This window comes from Syngnathus typhle, linkage group LG9 (assembly GCF_033458585.1).
Source record: "Syngnathus typhle isolate RoL2023-S1 ecotype Sweden linkage group LG9, RoL_Styp_1.0, whole genome shotgun sequence".
NCBI classification, from domain to species: domain Eukaryota; kingdom Metazoa; phylum Chordata; class Actinopteri; order Syngnathiformes; family Syngnathidae; genus Syngnathus; species Syngnathus typhle.
The window spans coordinates 4,553,176-4,576,392 of NC_083746.1; the positions used below are offsets into that span (position 1 = coordinate 4,553,176).

Consider the following 23,217-nt stretch of genomic DNA (forward strand, 5'->3'; position numbering starts at 1 on the left):
TTTAATAAAATAAAGCCGACTAGCTTCAAACTGGCCCTCGAGTCCTTCCATTTTCTTGCCTCCTGTATTTGCTACTGGACTGCATTCCCCCCCCCCTCCCCTCAATATTGCAATTGTGATTTAATATTGTGATTATTATTTCAAAGTCGTCTTCCTAACAAACACAAGCAATGAAGTAATTTGCACAATCAGCTTTTACGACTTGAAAATATATCACTACACTGCGATGTGGATTTGAATTTGATTAATTGGTAATACTAATCATTTGGAATCGGATAACAGTTTACAGTAAATCGTTTAGAATCCGACGGAATCCACGTTTTGTTTCGTCAGCAACGTGAACCGATGACTTTACAGTATATTTGAGCAAGAGCACATGGTGATTAACACGTAGGAGGATTCTCACTGGCGCCACATTTCTATAAACCCAACAGTAGTCGGCCGGCACGAGATGGAATATTTTAATCCGGCGAGAGCTCAACTGCCTTAGCTGCGCTCTCGTCAGAATGTTCCCTCTGGAGAGGGAGCTGCTTAAGATGAGCTCATCGCATCGCTCATCACCTTCATCTGCCATGAGCTAAGCCTCAGGGCCACAGGCGCACGTCTCCTGCGCCCAGCACCCCTGAGAAACATCATATCAAACTCCCCTCAATGACTTCATCCATCTTCTAATATGTCTCAAGGTTGGTTATTTGTTGACAATGAGCACGTTCTGTCATATATTTTATAGTCCTGACATCACCTGATGGGATCTAAGGGTGCATAAAATCTATCTTTTATATATATATATATCACTACATTTGTCTAGTAGTAGTTTTATTCCTCTAATTACTATTATTGACTAAAGATAAGATCAGAAACTCCCAAACTCTGTACAGTGTAGGGGTCTGCACTACTGAATGCATTGAGCCTTGTTTGAATGTGCATCTGTACCTAATAAAGTGTCCAGTGAGTGGCTACTTGCATAATCAAGTGAGGTCCTGCAAAATGAAATGTCAATAAAGGACTCTATAATAGCACATTTAAAGTGATCCGATATTATCTGATGGGATTTCTTGAAGAGAGCTGTTATTTAAACAACACCGCAAGATAATTTTTTTTTCAGCCTGGCCAGTCAGAGGACTGAAAAATAAACTGGTGGGGAGGTGTGTGTGTGTGTGGGGGGGGGGGGGGCATGATTCAGGCCACTGATGGAAACAGAGCAGCTCAGGCGATTCACCACACTTGAATATTCCAAGTTGGAATTTCAAAAGGCAGTAAGCACGGATTGGATTTCAGTGATGTGTGTGCATCTCAGTGGGCTTTATCTCTTAGGACCGCCTGGAAAAAAGTGCCTCCTAAAAAAATCATGCAAGCAAACGTAAACACACACCATATTGGACTCAGCGCCAGTTCACACATGGAGCAGGCTTTCTTGCATTTTAGGCGACCATATTCCCCAGAGGAAAGTCGTTGGTGTGAATGGCCACAATGCTAGAGGTTCAATTTAGGCGCCAACTCACCAGGTGATGTCCACTGATACCATAACCGAAGTCAAAGCCAACAGAAACAAAAATGTCTCAAAAGCGACTTTTTGAAACCACTGTTTGTTATTTGGGCCATTTCTAGGTGTCCGCCAAAAGTTACAAATTACATTACTACCACGGTCTTCATGTACGCAGAAAAACATTCTCGAGGCATCATTGTGGATATTTTCTGGGAAAGCCATAAGGAATATATGAAATTAGTTACAGCATCAGGTTGAAGGAAAATAATTAGACCCCTGTGAGGGCTGTTGTACTTAGCATCGAACACGTCTTTCATCAGTCAACACAAAAACAACATATTGACAAGTGAGCAACGATACGGACCGAGTACCCCTTTCTCCCTGGATCCTTGTTAAGAATTCGTAGTCCCCGTGGGAGATTAGACTGGAGTCTGGTGGTGTTAAACCCAAACACAACTCTCCCTTTATCTTTCTTATCTCCAACCCTTAGTCACTCCCTCTCGTCATCCTTTGTTGTTCTCCACCTTTCTCCTTCGTCGTGACCTCTCTGACAGGCCTCTCTGATTTTTCCTCTCAGAAAGAAGATTAGAATCTTTGACAATCAAGCCATCTCCCATGCAGTTGTGGCTGGCTAATTTCCAATTAAATAATGTTCCAACAGTCCACTTGACAGAGAACAAGTGGACAGAATGAATTTTTTGCCTTAGAGCACAAAATGCTTGGACCGTCCTAGTGGACATAACGTGATTCACGGTTGCCCCCTTAGGAACAGACGAGGCACTGGACTATTCATCCATGCATTCATTTTCCATTGCGCTTGTCTTCATGAGGGTCATGGGTGCGCTGGAACCGATCCCAGACATTGGAGGAGAGGCGGAGTGAACCCCCCAGACTGGTCACCTGCCAATCGTAGGTTCCAGAAAAGTACTTTGAAATCATGGCATGGAACGAGAAAAAGTTGAGCTTGTCTCTTTCAATTCTGAAAATCCCTTATGTCCTCTATGTGGAATCACCTGAGCAGCATTGAGGTCCCATTCCCAAAAAAGCATCAACTCCCGGGCTCTGCTGGCCACCGAAGCGTACAAATGGGGTCAGAGCTGAGATACAAGCGTGGGACTGCCATCCGTGAATGGGTAAGAGGGGGATGACAAGTCCTGAGGCTGCCCCCTTTGCATCAGCAATGTCCAGAAGCCTCCAGTGCAATTTACCAGCCGATTGGTCGTCTTTTTGAAAGCAGATGCTCAGAAAACCGTACAACATCCATGACATACATTTCCAGAACAAACTCCAAAATTGCTCCAAACTTTGAGGTACTATATTTTCCGAACTATAAGTCGCTCCTGAGTACAAGTCGCACCAGCCATAAACTGCATAACAAAGAAGGGAAAAGACATATTGCATTTTTGGGGGGAAATTTATTTGATAAAATCCAACACCAAGAACAGACATTTCATCTTGAAAGGGAATTTAAAATAAAAATAGAATAGAGGCAACACAAGGCTGAATAATTGTACGGTATGCTAACGTTATATGTCACGTAAATAATGAACTGAGAACATGCCTAGTATGTCAACATAACATTAAGAGTTATTCGGATAACTATAGTAGAAATAACATGCTAACAAGTTACCAAACCATCCGTGTCATGCCAAATCACTAAACCCAATGAAATCTTCATCCTCTGTGTTAAACAACTCCACTAACACTGGAGGTAGAAGATGCGTCCTCTTACTCTTCTACATCGCTTACGTCAGACTCATCAACACAATTATCAACACAGGCCTGAGATTTATAGTCCAGAAAATACGGTATTTGATTTTGGAGATTCCACTTCACGGGACACTCCTGCATATCTTCTCATCATGACATCAAGTAGACCAACACAATCAAATGACATCCAATATAAGAATGGTATCAACTATATTGCCTTTACATAGATAATGATAAGATCAGGCTTACGACTCTCAAATGGAGCACATTTTGGCCCAGCGGGATTGAACAAGACAGAGACTGCTGGTTATCTTACTTACCTGCACTCATTTCCTGCTTCCCTGCACAGAACCATTTACCTGGCGAGATGGGCAGCGGACTATTTTGAGTTCTCGGGCTTGACTTTCTGACGTATTGCGCTCACTCTGGGGATTAAAGACTTGCAAAGCCGTTTCTCCCGCCTGCATTACTTCCCACTGCAGACTTGGCTGGCTTTCCTATATATTTACTTCAGTTATTTATCACTCCACAACAGCGATGGAGAAGTCTGCAGCGGGAGACAGTCTCTTTACTTTCTCTTTTTATTATTGTGTCATTGTCAACTTTAGGTGCAAATGTGAATAGTTTATATACTGCATGTGTCCTGTGACTGACTGGTTACCAGTCCAGTGTTGTACTGCACCTCTCACCCAAAGTCAGCTGGGTTAGGACCCGGAACCCTCACAAAGACAATCACTACAGAAAATGGATTAATGAAGAGTTATATTTCTTATGCTCATTGGGATCAAGCCTATTCCTTGAAAAGAAACGAGCAATTGGCCATTTATAGTAGCCATGAGGAAATGCTGCATTTTTGGATAGCGTACCTCAATTGCTATCATAAATTGGCCTGATTTGGGGTTTCTTTGCTTTTTCTCGCCTCACAGGAGAGATGAAATTGCAGTAGTTGTTCATGTGTCATTTCAGGGCCACTAAAGGTGCCGGGTCATCGACGCTATAATCGAAGTGTTTTACCTCCAACGGGTGGCCGGGCTTATTGCTGCAAGAGATGTTGAGCGAACGGCCTCTCTGGTTACGCCTTGATGCTTTCAAGCTATTTTAACCTCTCAACATCTTACTTCTGTCTGACCTCACTTTCTTATGCAGTGGAAAGTGTAAGACAACTGGTTCGTGCATGCTGGACAAGCTTGCATTTGTTTATATTTCACAATAAGTAGTCCCCATATAAGTGAGTCCATCTATTCCAGAGTTAATTTGCTATCATCAAGCCATTTTAAGTGGGATTTTAAAAATTATTAGCAGTCAAGCGAGTGTGAAAAACAAGTTAACCACAATGTGTAGGGGAGACCTGGGACAATTGCAACATTTTTGGCATGTGATGAATTCATGTCTTATGAATTAGGGGAGATGTGTCCAGCTGTATTTCTCAAAGGCTGGATGGATGGATGGATGGATGGATGGATGGATGGATGGATGGATGGATGGATGGATGGATGGATGGAGTTGTGGTTGGGTGGTAGCGGCTGACTTTTCTCAGTCCACCTCCCACACTCCACCAACTATGTTGCCATCTCTGAATCCAATTCCCATTGTGATGGATTGGGAGGCAAATTGACAGTGTCACATTTCATATCACAGCAAAGTGTACCGAGGCCAGAAGCTGGGTTGCAGTCTAATAACGAGAGGCCAGTGTGTGTCTAAAGGTACATTTTGTGTACGTGTACATGAAAGCAGGCAAGTCTGACGTGTCACAACGCATTAGAAAACGGTAGCGCTGACTAAGTGCGTCATGTCAATCTGTGATTGGACGAGCCGGCGGCGTTGTGCGTTAAGATGGCAGTGATCAGTGCAATTAAGGTGCCAGATGTCAAGTAGCAAAGCTTATGCACATACAACACCATTTAACATGGCTCCGCATTTAAAAAGCTGCATTAACAGGAATGTGTATTAAGAAGAATATACGTATTGTAATGTACCTCTGGGTTAATATTAATAAAAGCTGTAGTTGGTGGGAGGTTCCTATTTTTGAAGAATAATCCATCCAGCCACCTTTCTGTCAGGTTTGACCTTATTAGGGCAATGGGCCTATTTTCAGGATAATATGAATACTGCTATCAGTATTCTACAAATGCCACGCAATCAAATGTAACATCATAATGTGAATATTCATAATAAACGTCGTAGTGGGTGTGAATGATTTGCAATACTGGAGAGAGTAAGTTTAATTTTTCTTCTCAAATTTAGAGCATTAGCAAGGTTCTGTTGTAAAAAAAAAAAAAAAAAAAAAGGTTCAAGTTACTACTTGATGAGCAAGTATTCTGGGACTTGGAGTTTTACTGTCTATTGGGCGCATGCTATTTTTAAGTGGACATCAACTGCGCTCTAGTGGGCAAAGTGATGACAGCACCTATAAATTAACAAGAATAATTAAATTAAATTAGCAAATGACTTAATAATGGATGATATGCTTTTTAGAAATATGTGCTGCAGTACGTACATGATTATATTAATGTTATTTTAATTTATTCCAATTGTGAAAAATACATGAATGTTGACGTTAAAGTGAGTCACTCTTAAATTTCAATAACAAATGCATTGGACAGAAAAGGAGTAAAAGATTTATTTCCCTTTTTTTCTTCATGTAAATATCACCACTTCCTTTCCAGCAATCAAATACATACATCTAAAAGGGAATTTTTAGGGGATTAATGGAGAAAATGTGACAGACGGGAAAAAAAAAAAAGGCCAAGATTAAAGTATGCAGTAGAGCGTCCAACATTTGTTTAGCGGACTTTGTGAGATTGCAAAAACACAGTGAGATGCATTTGTGAGCACTCACAAGTCCATCAGCTCACACTGTTGCGATTAAACATTCACGACACCAACACTTAACTCTTTCAAATAATTCAAAGAAATAAATTATTCACAGGTTTTGATTTTTCGAATAAGGCTACTGAGGATGAACAGTCTGATCATTAGGTCAGGAGAGATTTTCAGCTATTAAACTTGAGGTAATACAAGATTGACATTGCAAAAACAGATTTCACATTGCTTTTTTGTTACATTTCACACAATGGCATGGTGTAAAGTTATTTGCAGAGATGCACTTTACAAGATAGCAAAAGAAAAAGTACCAGTAGATATATACTATCTTTTCTAAGCAGTGCGAAAGATGCTAAAATTTCATTTTTCTAAAGCTTCCACTGAATTCTATGTTGGAATGCGTTTTCATGGTATTAGTGCTTTAAACGTTGGAAACAAAATAATCTTCCTTACAACGGCCCCTTTAAGGGAGTGTTACATAATTAAAGCAGCTCCTGCCTTTTATTTGACTTCATCACAGACCTCTGACCTCCAGTATGGGAAAGGGAATATGAAATTTACAGTCACACAGGCACTTAAGAGAATCCAAACATTAACATGAATAAAACACCAGAATTTTTCAATGAAAGGCACAACAACTTCACTGACGATACACAAACAATTGGTCTTGAAGACAAGAACATCACAAATTTTTTCCACACTCACTCTTCCATACATGTGCACACAAACACATTAATTGTTTAATATAACAATTTGTGGATTTGTTTCCAACGATTACTGTTTATTAAAGTGACTACCACCCTTTTTTTCAACCATTACTGTTTATTAAAGTGACTACTGCCCTCTGTTCATAATTTGGATTTATGATGATTAAAAGAATTATATTGATACATAAACTACATACATTTGTGATTAAAAAGTCGATTAATTTCTTTAACATTAAAGCGACAATAATATGCGCCTTATGCAGAGCATAAAAAATATATCACTTAAGCTAGAGAAATAGTAAGTGATGAGTTACAATTTGCGCAATTCGTGTTAAGGAAATATTGTACATTCAAACGCTTGCATTACATCGATTAAAACACAACCTTAAGCACTTACTGCATTTGACTAGAATACAATTAGGCTATATTTATCTTATGTCAATAAATCCCTGCAAGAAATTCATATTCACATCATTTTTATCTTCTATATCGCCATTGATTATTATTCCATGTTGAAGATCCAAGTATGGGACATACTGTGTTTTATTTTTGCATGCTAATCCTGTTTTTTGATTGGCCAGTCATTAGGGGTGGGAGTAAAAAGTAGTTTTTGTTGTAGAGGTTGTTTTGGGCTGGGTAACAAAGTGCAATAGTGGTATGTTCGAATATCGTTTTTGTGGCTCCATCACACATTCCAAACACGTATTTGAGGTTAATTGGGGACTCTAAATTGTCTAAGTCTGAATGATTGCTTGTCTATATATACGATTGACCGCCGACCAAAGTTCACGCTGTCACCCAACTCGGCTGGGATAACTCATTTGTGACCCTAAAGATAAGAATCCCTATTGGAAATGAATGAATAAAAGTGCATTGTTTTCATTAGTATGTTTTGTCAATTAGAATAAAATGACAACTGCTTACCTGGGGGGTATTCCATGCAGATAGTTCAGCAAACTGAGTCTAATGGTGAGCTCGAGGTTGACACCCTGAGATGGGAGAAACTCCAGAACAGCTGATATGAATTAGGTAGCTCAACTCTAAATAGGTTAACTTTGAGGTAAGCATGTACACGGCTAGAAAGAAAATGCCATCAATAGAGTATTGATACCTAGATTCATCATGGTAACTATGGAGAAGAAAAATCTATCTATGCACTTAAAATCCTTTAAATTATGGTGCTCTTTTGTTTTCAATTTCCTTTCTAGGATTTTCAATAGAAAGTGTGATGGGCACATGTGACAACATTCGGTTTTCAAAATAAAATAAAAAATTTTCAAAGCAAGAACGTGTTAGTGATGTCCCAGTAGAATATGTGGTTTGCTTGGGTAAGCGTTGCAATACCACAGGAGTAAAACAAACTTGACAGCAGCTAAAAACAAAATATAATAATATAATTCTGATAGGTGTGGCACATTTTACTTGGGAATAATTGTGCATATGCCCCGAACTAGAAACCTGGAGATTTCCTGTTTTCAGGCTTAACATACTCAGTTTTCACTAAACCTACTTTCTGGAACACCCCATGTACCCCTATGACCATCTGCAATGGCCTAGGTGCTCTTTCGTCACAATAAAAATGAGTATCTACAGATGTAATTAGACACTTGGGACGGACACACATGCACACACTCACTCACACACGATACAAACGCTCACAGGGAGCACCAAAAGCTCAGACTCACAGGTTTGAGCAGGATTTGTGAAAAGAAAAAAAGTCACATAATTTACAATGGCATGGAGGAATAAAGAAGTGATGTGTGTAGCAGGATCGAGGTTAACATTATTAATTCAGGTTGGCATATGAATAGTTTTAAAAAAAAGGTAGCTACGAATCAACAGTCAGCACCCATCTTTCCACGTGGAAAGTCATGCTCAGTGATTAAGTACATAAGTGGGCAGCACTGGTATTTAACACCGAGGGATGAGGCCCTTCTTGTAGGCAACCACGCCAGCCACCGTGGCCACAGAAAAAAAGGCCGAGAGGCCCATGAACTTGACCAGGCCGTCGACAGAAGGCAAATTCCTTTCCCAGAAGGTGGTGACGAATGGGAGTGATGGCACATCCTGTTGGGATGGAGAAGAGGCGGGGCTTCAGTCACATGCGTCACTTAAGTAACTGTAGTCAAAGTTCCAGAAGACTCCTCACCTCTGACTCAGGCTCTGTCTGCCAGATCTGACTGCGATGGATTTTTCCCATTGTGCACAAAATCTGCAACACATTAAATTGGGGTCATTGTGCATTTACGTTATATTTGTATTGGTGTGATAAATCTGCAATCTAGTGTTCATTCAAAATGCGTTTATGGAAAACACACTTTAGATACTCTCTTCCAGCAGCGTCCGAGAATTCTGCAAATATTGTAACATCAAAAGACATAGTAGATGTATGAAGTTTGTATAGATAGAAGACGAAAGAGGCAAAAGGACCATTTAAAAAGAGAATTGTAGAGTATTTCAACAAAGCCTGTTAAGTATGCACGGAATTAAAATTAAAATGGGGTCTTTTACAGGATGTGTAAGGGACACATGAGGCATGGATGCATTCACAAGTGACTTTTAGGCTCCAATATTCCAGCATCAAAGTGAATTAAAGTAGGGCGGAAGTTTTCCAATCTGTAAAACAAAGCCAAGCTGATCCCCGGTGACCGTGAGGGAGTGCCAGCCAATCTTGTTATATAGAGGGTATCTCATGATGCTAATGATGTTAGCACGGTACCAGGTGCTCAGCGTAAAAGAGAAAAAAGGAGATTCTTTCAAGCCATACACTAATTTAATTTTAGGATATCATGTGCAAAGACATTATTTGGAAAAACAATATGGGCCCTAGAAAAGAGCCCTGTGGTTTTGACGAGTCACTTTTTAAGCAAAACCAAATTGTAGATTAAATATTAGTAGGCATAGGCATAAAGTTGACCCTACTTTAAGCCACTAAATTGTCAGCTACTCTGGGTGGGAGGTGTCAAAGGAAAGCTGCTTGCTAAATTTTCCAAACGCCCAAATCAAGATGCACCAGTTTTTACACTTAGGAGCGCGTGCGTTGTCAATGAATATGTGTATATTTTAATTCCCCAACACATCGAGTATGTTCTGACCTCCCTGGCTGCTCTCTCTCCAGCCTGGACAGCACCCTCCATGTAGCCACTCCACTCAGTGGCAGTCTCAGTGCCTGCAAAGTACAACCTGCCCACCGGCTCTCTAAGCACCCTGCAAGGAAGACACGGACGGGGAAGCTTTAACGGCAGTTCAGCACAGACACAGCTGGTTTATTCTCTCTATTTACCTTCCAAACTGGGTGAGGATGCCTGGAGGGAAATAGGCTGTGTAGCACCCTCCCGAATACTCCTCTTCACACCAGTTCTTCTCCTCGTAGTGGATCGCCTGGGGCACACATTGATGGGCGGATTTATTTCGATTCCAAATAGTGGGCGGTGAAGAGGGAAACATCTCCGTGCAGGATGGTGGCCCTCAAGGACCAGGGTTTGAAACTTGAGCTTTAAATGTTCTTCCATGTGTTTGTCTGAACTTACATGCAAAGCTTCCTCAGTGCCCAGAACTTTGGAGAAGCTCTCACAGATCATTTTGAACCTAAACACAAGACATCATTTTCAGCAGGGAAATAAGTGAAAGTGGTTTGTGTTGATCTTTTACCTCTCTTCTTTGGTGAGCCCACAGAATCTTCTGCATTTGCGGGCCAAGATGAATCTGTCAAAGGAAACAAAATACATTATCTTAAAACTAAGAACAATAATATAATATTCAAGCTTTTATTTCATTCAAGCTTTTATGGGTAACACCTAAAAACACAGAAATGTAGACATTTTTTAAATCAGCATCTAAAATACATTTAGGGACAGAGAATACTATCTTGGGTTCAATTTGACAGTTGATTCACCCCATAATGGCCGGCACGCTGCCATCAGGTTTCGTGTCATCCAACGTCAGTCCGATGGGCGCTCCCTCCTCCTCGATCACCATGCTGCCACAAAAACCTGAAGAAGACAACCCCAACCAAAATTGCTGAAAAGCAAACCACACAAAGCAAATAAAGAGCTGTCTCTCCCATATTTTAATCACCCTTTTTTCTCCAGAAGTTCTCTTTGTAGTACACCATGCACTTGATGACCGAGCCCATGGGGACACGACTGATGAGTTGATTCCTCAGTGGGGGTAGCTCGGGGTTGAAGTGCATCTTCAGGTTGAGGACAGGAGGGGTGGCCACAATCACATACTTGGCCTGAGGAGATTGGGAAAAACAGCCAGTGGATTACTCGATTGTGCAACAGAAAGTTATTGTATTTGTAATTCAGATTTTTCCAAGATATTTGTTGACATAGAGACCTTTTTATAAAGTCCGTTAACAATAGGCAGCAGGACTGGACACAGGACTCAATTTTGAATTTTAAGTCCAACTTTTTCGGCTGTCTGGATTTTTCTTTTTTTCGGGAAATTGTGAAAATTGTGGTTTTGGAATGCTTTGCAATGTCTTTTTTTTTTTTTTCCAAGAAGGTTTATGCCCAGACTAACAAGACACTGTCTCGATTGTAAAAAAATACAGTTTGTTTAATTTAGTTTGAGAGAACTTCCAGCTGAGTGTTCAACGGCACAATATTGATTTTACCATTAAAAGAGCAATGAGGGCCAGTCCTTCAGTGATGATAACTATATGTCGGGATCTCCACCATGTTTATTTTTCACACAGCTTACCCGTTGAATCGTAAATTACGACTCACCTGCTTTGGTCAAATAAGCGTTATGCCGACCGGAATTGCAGTAGGCGTGACATGATGATGGAAAAAAGTTTGTTACCATGTAAGTCTGTTTGTCTGTCGTCTCCACTAGCACCATGTCGCCACTCTGGTCAATCCTGTAGACCGGAGATTGCAGCTTGACCCGATCCCCCAGTTCTCTGGCCATGCACTCGCTGATCTGACCTGACCCGCCCAAAAACTTTCTCTCCTGCAGGGGATGAAGACCAATTATAGTGTGGTATTCTTATAAAGCTATAAATAGATATATATTGGTTATGTTTCATACCTGTCCTCCGTTGGTAGTGGAGAAGATCCTCATGGTTCCGCCCGCCTGCTTGATGTACCACAGGAACCAGAGCGCCGACACCTCGTGGGGTTCGGAGGTGACGTTCACGTTAACAAACAGCGTGGCGAAGCGACGGGTGGCACTTCAAACACAAAGCAAGGGCCATTTCATGTTAACTGTTTTCCTTTGAACTTTAACCTTGCCAAAACATTCCATCAAGTGTCAATAAAGTGTGCCTGGAATTATATTTCGACTTGAATTCCAAATGTAACCAACAGATGTTACCTGGTCCAACAGATTTTCTCTATGAGCTGCTGCATGCTCATGTGATCCCACTCCTCAGCATGGGGGGCTTTCCAAGGGGCTTCTCGAGGAATCTGGAAGCAGACAGAGAAATTGACGGGAATTTAATGTGGAATAGAAGAGTATCGAGGTGATGCAAGTGGGTCCAGCGTTTACCTCCTTGCCCATTGCGTCAAAAGTCCGGAACAGATTGTTGAAGTCCAAGTGGATGAGAGGGTTCCATGTGGGTGGGAAGAAGCCTTTGTAGGTGTAAGTCTTTCCCTAATAGATAAAACGAAGAGTTTAGTTTTGGATTCATTCTAACACCATTTCATGTAACCTTTCCACATTCGAAGTCTTAAACTAAGAAAAGGAGCAAGAACACTTTCTTTAACTCGGTAAAGACCCACTGAGATTGAAATCTCTTTTACAAACCGGGACCTGGCCAAAAGGTGGTCAGCACACGTCAACTGTAGTTATATATTGGTTATCAACATAATTAGCAAACAGGCTTATCGTGCCATTCTGACGTTTGAAGTGAACATGAACTAAGATGATTATTTATGACTGCTACCCAGGAATCTATTTGAGTAAGGTGTACATAATGTACTTAAGGTTGAGGCTATTCAGCTTGAACTTGATTGAACTTTACTTATAAACAAATTGCTAATCACTGTACTGAAACACAACAGACTGGTTTTGTTATTGACTGTCTGGGTTGCATGTACGCACACACATACACACACAAGCACACAGACACACACTGTGTGCATACAATGACACTGAAAGTTTGAAGGGCATGACTGCCATAAACACTTATCTTTGCAAGAGAGGCGGTGAAAGAATAAAAAAATTATACACATTTCTATTTTAAATATCAAATAAAATGTTACCCTCTGCCTTCACACAATAACCTTTTCATCTCCACGTAAACTGCAAAGTCTGATATTGTCTTTCCTCTGTAAGTAAATCGATGTGGGTTTTTGGTGGGTGGATATTGTGAGATATCCTGTCGCTATTTCGTGGTGGGAGTCTAAAGCACACTCGTAAATCAAGGTACAAGTGTAATAGTAATTATGCTCTGAATTATACGACGTACATTTAACACAAAAACGTGCCGTTAAAACCTTTTGAGTCAGCGAGAGGAAGAAGAAAAACTGGGTCACGTTCAACCTTGTTTTTTGGAGTAATATTTATGATGTAGTATTCCAATAAACATATACATGCATTTATTTAGCAATATATGTATCGCGTCGTATTTTATGACTTTTATGACAATTGGGCTATTGTCAAGGTTGGACTTTTGACCTGTTTCTCAACACTCATGTAGTCACTTAGATTAGAAGGTTAAGCGGCAAATGTTCAATGAAGGAAAGGTTAATACACTCAATGTGTTAATGTTTAACTTTTTGTTCCCAGTGAAAATGGAAAACCTTTTTTCTTATGCCACCTCAGGATACTAAATTTACGCCACAGAAATATGTCGCATATGAAAACATTGATTCGGTACAGTGTTCAGAAATGTCTGTTTCCATAAACAGTTCATGCGCGTTTCCATGGCAATGGCGGTGAAGCGTTCACACAGGAAAGGCGAGCGTGTGAGGAGGAGGGGGAGAGTATGCACACAAGCATCTGCTTCTACATCAGAGGGCAGCCAATCGCGTTTCGCTTGGCCGGAAAGACAACACAGATCCGACGGCTGCATCCCCTGTAGGTGGTGCTGCATTAACCAAAATATTAGGAACAGCTCAAGCGCGCTTTTTTACAAAAAAAACAATCATAATCACACACTTAGCCCTTAAATACTGTAAACGTCTTGCTTTTCGGTCAAACAAAACGGTATAAAGTATAATAATATGATCTTTTTTTTCAGCGTGATCAACTGATCTCAATTTACGTTGATAACCAAAATAGCAGCACCTACCAACATTTCCGCCCCAATATTAAAGAGCACTCTATTACAGTCAGATATATAATCGGATTTTATGTGCGCCCATTTTAATAGATGATATAGTGATGTCATTTAATAGTTTAAAGTAGACATACTTTATGAAGAAGAAATTAAGGCGCATAATTGACATGGCAATACAGAGCAGACTACCACCTAATTATCAGATGTTTGTAACGACAGTGGAATGGAGACTGAGTGATAAACCCCACTGTACAAATATAATAAGATGATAAAATGCTTAATAAAAAGTCTGCTAGCCAATGAGTGACATGAAAGATTGCAGTGCTGACAGCTGCAAGGCTCAGAAGCCTGCTGATAAGGAAAGCAAGCGCTGGCCTTTTGGATTACAATCTGCCAAGGAAAAGCAGATTAGCAATGCGGCCACGCTAGCAAAGCTAGCCCCTGATTATACAATAGCTGTGCACACGTGCTGAATCGCTCTTTGTCCACTGACTTCACACTGCACCTCTGAGGGCAGCGGTTGTCTCCCAGGTCACTAAAAGTATGCTACTGTCTCTTTAAGAACAGCCTTAAAAAGATATGGTAATGTCTGAAGGGCCGCAGGCCAAAGTCTACTTGTTAAAACACTAACAAAACAAGACTATTTATTATTCTAATTATTATTTAACATGTTAATTTTTTTCCTTATTGAAAAACAGCACACAGCAATTAAACAAATATGTGCAAATATGATCACCCAGCTACTTTCAGTAGGAAGCCTTGCCTGTCACTATATATTCACAAATCCTATAAAATTAAGAATGCAACTATTACGTCTTTAACCAACACAAGTAATCACTTTCCTGGTTCTTTTATCTCAAACAAATTATTTTAGGTTGCATTACCTGACATGTTTCGGCTTGTACTTCCGCCCAAAATGAACTTAGTAATATTTATACTATGCAGAACAACCAAAATTCTATTCTTGCACACATGCACAACACTATACTGTGTGAAATAGCGCTGAGCATCTGATGGGGCCCACTGTCATGGAAACCAGCCAGGCAGCTACAAATGGATCCAACTCCGATAGTTGTTAGGGGAGACGCACCCGCACAGCGGATGGTGTCAATAGCATATTGATGCTAATAATAATGTTTATTTCCGTTTGGTGGTGGACATGGCCAGAGCTTCAAAGTCTTTCTTTGACATTATGATTCACTGACCTGAACAACATAGCCTATAACCAGCCGAGACACACACACACACACACTTGGAGTCAGTCATGTGATTTAGAGCTGGGGTAGAAACATGGCAGCAGCATGAAATCGAATCATGTGGAGGAAGAAAACAGCGTTAAGACGGCGCAGCGCCCAATGCTAACAAGATATGGAGGAGAAGCAGAGAAAGATGGCATCTCTCTTATTTGAGTGCTTTCAGCAATCCTTTCAGACACAATTTAAAAAAAAAACCTGCATTATAGCCTACAGGCAAAAATCAGCATCACTAGTATACTGGAGAATAGCACACATGGGATGGAGTGTTTGTTTTGTGCTTGAGTAAGATCTTTTAGAAAGTTCTTCTAGGTGACTGGAAGTTGTTACCTTTACCTCCTCAAGGTTCTACGGCAACAGATCAGATGTCCATATCGTGTGGATCCATCCATCCATCCATCCATCCATCCATCCATCCATCCATCCATCCATCCATCCATCCATCCATCCATCCATCCATCCATCCATCCATCCATCCATCCATCCATCCATCCATCCATCCATCCATCCATCCATCCATCCATCCATCCATCCATCCATCCATCGTGAACCACTACCAATGCACTGTGTTGTCCCCCAAAACCAAGTAATGAATATTTGAACACTCACTTCAACATAATGCGCCAGCTTCTCCTGCTCGTTGACTTTGTATGTCTTGACACCGTACTGCTTAGCCAATCGGAGGATACGATTCTGCGTCGGACCGATATAAGCCCCGCCCAGGTCCACCCATTTGGTCTCCTTGTTCTAAAATAAAACATAATATGAATACATTTATGACAGTGAATGACAGCGACTTAAAGAGGGCCATCTTTTGGGCTAACTAGCCCTTTCATAGTCAGCATATACTTGGGAAATGTCATCCTGAAATGCCAAATAAGAAGATTCTAAATTGATTTATTAAGTTTCGTTAACAACATTGTGGTTTTTGGTAGCAGTAACCCGTGTTTCATGTTAGCAGCAAAGTCCTTAGGCTGATATAATCTCAGGAGCTGTGGTTCTTACCCGTGCAGTGAACGTTCGACCACCAACTCTGTCACGGGCCTCCAGGACCACGGGGCTCAGTCCGCTCTCCAGCAACAGCTTGGCTGCACTCAACCCTGGGAAAGGGACAAGACGTAATCAGCAACAACAAGGCCCAACCAAGAGCAAAGCGTGAAGGAGGAGATTATCTCGACAAATTGTGTTCATTTGACTCACAATGAAGTTGTCAGTCCTCCCCCGTAATAAAAAAATGCAACGGTCCCATTTTCTTCGTTTGAATGAGCGTATACAAACTCGATCCCTGTTCAATCTTGAGTCGCTACATAATGTACCTATTCTAACTTTGTTAAAACTTGTCATTTCATTATAATACTTTGTGTTCTTTTAGACTCTTCTTTCCACTTACAAGCTTCTCCAGTCTTGTTGTCTTCACCCTTTTGCCCTTATGTCCAACCAGTCGGCTCATTTCCTGTACTTTTGCCCTTCCGGTCCTTTCTTGTTCTGACCATTCATCTCAATCTCTCTCGTTGCTCTCACAATATGATTAAAAGGAGTAGGATTAACTGACTCATATTCCAACTTCAAATTTGTGGACCTGTGGTAACCATAGCGATGACTACTTGGAAAACACATCACAAGTCAGACAGCAAGGCATCATGTGATGGGAGAAAAGGTTTTCACACTCTGTGGCAGCCTTTCTCACTCTGACCTCAGTCCTAAAGAACTTTGGCGTGGGAAAACACGCACACACAGTGTCTGGTTGGGTGGTACTGGAGAATGTCAGATGAGGACATACTTTAAGTTGCATTAAAGCAACTAGTGGCTCCTTCTTAGACAAACACTCAAGACTGTCTGTGCTTTAGTCACGGCCACAGTAGCCCTCGCAAATTCACAACGCTATTAAAGTATTACCTGTGCCAGACTGGGAAAGGTCATTGTCTGTCTTGGGTAACAAAGAGCATCTGTGCATCACTTGTTTATGCCCGCAGCCATCAGGCAGACAAAGAAAAAGTAGCCTCTTATTTGGATTTTCCTTTGATAAGAAAGCTTGTTTGATTCGATTACAAACCTCGTATTATCCTTTTCTGATACAAAAGAAAACACTGAGAGCAACTAGGACGCCAAGCCTCAAACGTGCATCAAGACGAAAGGCAGAAATGATAGTAAGAGCTTTCATCTTTCGGATTGGCTGGGTAGTTTGAGTACACTCGTGTACGAGGCACACAAAGGTGGCAGTTATGAAAGATGAAATAATCAGAAAGTGAGTTTGGGTTCGAAACTGAGGCGGTTCAAATTTGATTGTCAGGAAATGGTTATCAATCATCAGAATTCACATGCACATATCATCAAATGCTTTCAAAGTATCAAACTGACAGCCTCAATATTTTGGACTTTATGGATGTAATAATTGTCCTTATTTAGACATATTAAGCTTTAGTGAGCGCCCTACAACATTGTATTGATTTATTTATTTATTCAAGGTCCATAAAATCACAAATATCCGTGGGATCATTTTGATAATTGATCCCAACATTTATGCTTCCTGTTTATCTATTTAACTATAATCCATTTGCCAAACGGCATTTACACCTCCCATCTCACCCGCAAGGCGACCACGATTGTGAGTGATGCGAGTCACCCCGCTCACTCTTTGTTCGAGCTTCTGCCCTCTGGGAAGAGGTACAGAAGCCTGCGCTCCCGCACCTCCAGACTCTCAAACAGCTTCATGCTCCAGGCTGTTAGGATCCTGAACTCGCTCCCCCGTTCTGCGTAGCGTCCTGTACTTTTACTGTCTGGACTGTCTGAATGCACACTGGCTCTTATTATTTATTATTTGTTATTACTCTTATTTATTGTTTGTGCCTTTTTGTTTATGATGTTTTTTACTTTTGCGCTATGCTTGCTGGCTCCGTTATTTATTGTGTTATCTGTTTATTTATTATTTATTCATCACTCTTACTATTGATTGGTAGAATTTTTGCCTTCTTGTTTTTATATTGTGTCGCGTACATGCATGTCTATCGTGTTATGTGTCTCGTCACCGTGGGATAGAGAAAAACGTAATTTCGGTCTCTTTGTGTGTTGTGACATGTGGAGAGATTGACAATAAAGCTGACTTTGACTTTGACTTTCTTCCCATTTTTCATTCTTCAGACCAATAAAAGATGAGAACAATGACCTGCATTATTGTGATTCTTTGTGGTTCAGTTGGATTTGGAATAATTTTCCATCCTTTCATCTATAAGGCTATCCTTGTTTAACTCCCCACTTGAATCTGTTTTTTTTTATTGTGAGATCTGTTTGCAATTATTGTCCAAGATCTTAAGAGCTGGTGCTGTCATCTGTTCTGAGATTTAGGATTGAATTTGGAAAAAGGATTGATGGTACTTTGCTCCACTTTCCTGGATTAGTCTTCTGAGAAAGAAATGTGTCGTTGATTTGTTGACATTGTTTGTCATTATTTAATGCTCATTTAATTATTGCTGGGATATCATGTTGCTACTTTGGCTATGTTCTCTGATTTCACTGAAACCAACTGGCTAAATAGTTCTTAAATATATATCCAAGAAGTAGAATTAGCTGCGTAAAGCCAATAATTTGAAATGCATCAAACTGTGGCTTGTCTATCAAATAAAATGTTGTGTGTGCTTTTTCTTCGAAGAAAGACAACATAAACAATTTCCTAGAAGCTTAGTAACAAGTGGGCCTCTTCAATCATAATACTGAAAGGCTCCGTATTAATCCACATGGGCCAATTGGAATTCTTCTCAGGTCTCACGTCCTTGTTTGAGGATCCTGACCGTCCTCTCACAGGCTGGTACAAATGAGGATTTTAATGATAAAAAAAACAATTACATTTTTTTCTTTATTTGGTTGTGTTTTGACCATTTTAAATACTATAGGTTTAGTTTGTAGAGTTATGTAGGTGAAATTTGCTTCCAGTGTTGTTAGCTTAGGTTATTTGTTATTCAAATTGTATTAGTTTATTCATCTTCCTGCCCGGGGCCACAGAAAGGCCCCTGCCTACACCCTCTTTGCACTCCAGACACTCTGCTTCCAGCCCACATTCTTAGCTTTGATTTCCTTCTGACACAAAGCAGGAACATGAAGTTCCTTCCCTCTGCTTCTTCCTTCCCCTCCTTCTGACTGTGATAAATGGCTGTCACAGGTCTTTAACGTGGCCTCGTAAAAGTCATCCCAACCCCCGAGGGACCTCTGTCCATCGGGCGCACAGGGGCAAAAGGACAATTGCATTTCAAGTGTGAAGGGAAATGGTCATTGAGCTGACAATGATGGTTTTATACGTGTAAACAAATGATGTTGTTACCAGGGCCTAATCTGGCACACAAGGAGGTTGACGCTCGCCTTATTGAATTGCCTTGTTTCTCCTCCGTTTGTCGCGTACACTTGACTGGAATTTGAAGCGACACTGACCTAAATGTCTCCGTCTGACTCCCAAAGAGGGCGTCGGCCAAGAGGAGCTGACAACACAAAGAATGCATCTTCCATAATCGCAAACTGAAGGCACAAATCATCTGCGAAAGTCTCTCCAAACGCTGTGCTCAAAAAAGACAAGATTTAATTTATGTTTGGATGGTGGATCGGTAATATGCTTTCAAACTGCTGCCCATCGTCAAAAGAAGTTCTGCAGAACACATTTCCGGCATCTGTGCATTCGGAATGCCAATGTTGAAAACAACCCATAAAACAAAGCAATGTGCTAGTGATGGGCGGACCAAATAAAATATCAATAATATCGATACCAGTGTTGGTATTGATACTGATCAATAGCAATTGGTTGTCATTATCAAATATATATTATATGGGAAAGATTTTGCTACCGTTCATTATGATGAAGTATTTTGTGTTTGTACCACTTTGTACGATAAATAATGCTAACCAATTCATAAAAATCTAAAGTAACCATTCATGGAAATTCATTCAGATGTTGCAATTCCATAATTTGCCATCATAACGATTAAAAATAATCAGTATTGAAAATACAGGTTCTGTCTTTACTTCATATCGGAAGGAATGAGGCACAGGTGTCAATTGGCATACAGGGGACAATAGAAGTATGGATCAATAGTCTTCTGCTGCACCGAGCAATGTCTAGCCCCGTTTAATAAATTGAGCAGACTGCTGTTTTGTCATCCTGTCATTATGAAGAATCATCTGGAGAATCACTAAATAGCCTGCATGACACCAAGAGCAGGCTGCATTTGTTTCACCGTTTACAGTTCATCAAACTATAATGCATAATATCTACCAATAAAAAGGCTAAAATTACAACCTTTAGATTTTATCATCGCCTTCCCGTATTTATTATACTGGTCTTGGCTTATAAAGTTGGGTTTTGGGTTCTCCTTACTTTTTGTGCTGTCCAGTTATATAAAATACTAAAAGCAAAATAATAAAAGAATAATAATAATTATAATAATAATAATAATACAATAATAATAATTTAATACAAATAAAAGCAAGATATACTTTTTAAAAATACTTAAAATAGAACAGTGGTATGAAATAATAAAAAAATATCATAATATCATAAATAAGTGTAAATACAAATAAAAAGAGCTGTTTCATATTATCTTGTCACATGAACTAGTCAGCACTTCTCACTGATGTCACGAATGAAAGACTTGTTATTTTGCACACTGCTGCCATTTTTTTCCCTGCAAAATGTCCTCCAGCAAAACAATGACAAGTCTGTCTAATTGAGCATGCAAGCAGGCAGCCAGGCAGGCAGGCAAGCAAACCAAAGGATAGAGACCCCCAACACACCATCCACCCCTTTTCCTCTTGCTCTTATGTAATGCAAAGTCTACTGTGTGTGGATGATTAGCTCTTACTCAACAAGCGCCGTTCTTCTGCAACTACTGCGGCTCATCAAACACAGAATAGAACCTTAGGGTGCATAAAACGTCATTTGCATGCATTTTGGTAGAGGCACAGTAGTAGTATGCAAAAAGCATCGGTGCAACAGTTGTCCCCTCCACCCCACAAGCCAATTTACTTTGTTGCAACGGAAAACAACTGTCAAAGTCCCGCGTTCCTCACCAGATATTCCTCCGCCGATCACGACCACGTCGTAGGTGTTGCCGGGAGCCGTCATTCTGCTCGATGCGTCGTCCTGCCTTCTGCTACCTCGCTGATGGCAGGGGCGCATCTGTATTATAAACTGACACGGTGGGCGGGAGCTGGAAGGAGGGCGTGCACCCCCCCCAGCAAGACTCCGCCCAGCATGGTTGTAAAATGCTTTTGACCCCTCACCCCAAATAAATCAATACAAAATATTCCCTGTAATTAAGCAGTAAATAATACCAAACATTGAAAAATGCCAGTCCAGTTGATCGTCAACAGCCAACAAATAATAATAATAATAATAATAATAATAATAATAATAATAATAATAATAATAATAATAATAATAATAATAATAATAATAATAATAATATAACCTTACTTTGTACTACTATTATTATTATTTAGCCTCTAAACTTTACATTTCTGCCAAATCATTTGATATAAAAGAATATTTTATTTAGAACAAAATAATTGACAATTGACAAAAGACATAACTCTTTTGGTCTGGTTCGCAATCGAGCTCAAGGTGTGGCTGTTTCCATACACTTCAATGTGCAAAGTCACACATTAAAGTGACATGAAATGATTAAACCACAATCCTACAGTTTAAAGATGATTATAACTTCCAACTGACGTCAGCGTTTGAAGGCTAAAGGGATTTACATGTAAATTAGTAGTTTACGGATTAATGTTAATGCCGTCACATGCTTTCATATGTGAGTATAACACACATACCAAACAACCAAAACTGTGTAGTCTTACAATTGTTAAACTATCAAGAAAAAAAACAAAACGAAATGTGCACATAAACTGTCATAACATTAAATGAATGTTCATAAGTGCTAACTTGCATTGATGTCTGTGAATTCAGTTAGTTAGTTAGCTACCTTGCCAAGTTAGGTTTCCCAAGCTTGTAAAGAAGCATGCACCCATCCATGCATCCATGCATCCATGCATCCATGCATCCATGCATCCATGCATCCATGCATCCATCCATCCATGCATCCATCCATCCATCCATCCATCCATCCATCCATCCATCCATCCATCCATCCATCCATCCATCCATCCATCCATCCATCCATCCATCCATCCATCCATCCATCCATCCATCCATCCATCCATCCATCCATCCACCCACCCACCCATCCATCCATCCATCCATCCATCCATCCGTCCATCCATCCATCCATCCATCCATCCATCCATCCATCCATCCGTCCATCCATCCATCCATCCAATCTAGAACATGCTGCTAAGGGTACTGCAAAAAATAAACCTTTTACAATCGGTTGAGAAATGGTGACGGCCTCGAGGATGCTGCAGTTTATATCCTGTCAGAATACTGCCCCATAAGGCCTCTCCAGCATTGTCATTTTTATTTCTTTTTAATTCATTTAATGAAGTTTTAAACCATTGAGAAGTTCACAAATTGTTCCAATCCAAGCCCTGTTTCTGCGTGTATATGTGTGTGTGTATGTCTGCAATATACATCCAGCAGAGGGCAGCAAGAAGCCTGAAATGACCTCACAAAAGAAATATGTAACTACTATTTAATTTTATAAAACATTGTGCCATAATTGATAGACAATTAAATAGCAAATTAAAATATAAAATATTCAGTTATAGTACAAAATATTTCACTGGTCCAACGGTTTAATAGCATCCCAAACATATTCAATAATCATTTATTTATTTATTTATTTATTATTTTATGTATTTTTTATTTTTATTTTAGATCTGAATATTTTGATGAGAACTATTCATTTAGAAATAACAGAAGTTAACGTCACTTTTCGAAAAACCCTATCGCATCACAACGTAGTCTTACTTAAATTGATACCTCCTTGTATTACTCAATGTATTACTTTTGAATTTGAACCTCTAATTTGTTTTAAAACAACTTTAGTGGGTTGAAGAAATTAAAGTTTG

At 40.1% G+C, this 23,217-nt stretch overlaps 1 protein-coding gene across 1 annotated transcript; it reads right to left on the reverse strand.

Annotated features, from left to right (window-relative positions):
- Window positions 1-5,791: 5,791 nt before the first annotated feature.
- mao (monoamine oxidase) lies at window positions 5,792-21,382 on the reverse strand. Its single transcript, XM_061287350.1, has 15 exons — window positions 21,259-21,382; window positions 16,216-16,310; window positions 15,820-15,957; window positions 12,223-12,327; window positions 12,049-12,140; window positions 11,764-11,905; window positions 11,536-11,685; window positions 10,804-10,963; window positions 10,622-10,718; window positions 10,378-10,431; window positions 10,257-10,314; window positions 10,010-10,107; window positions 9,822-9,933; window positions 8,876-8,938; window positions 5,792-8,793 (listed from the first exon to the last, which is right to left on the reverse strand). The coding sequence occupies exons 1-15, from the start codon at window positions 21,365-21,367 to the stop codon at window positions 8,638-8,640; spliced, it is 1,629 nt and encodes a 542-aa protein (XP_061143334.1). The 5' UTR covers window positions 21,368-21,382; the 3' UTR covers window positions 5,792-8,637.
- Between the last annotated feature and the right edge of the window lie 1,835 nt (window positions 21,383-23,217).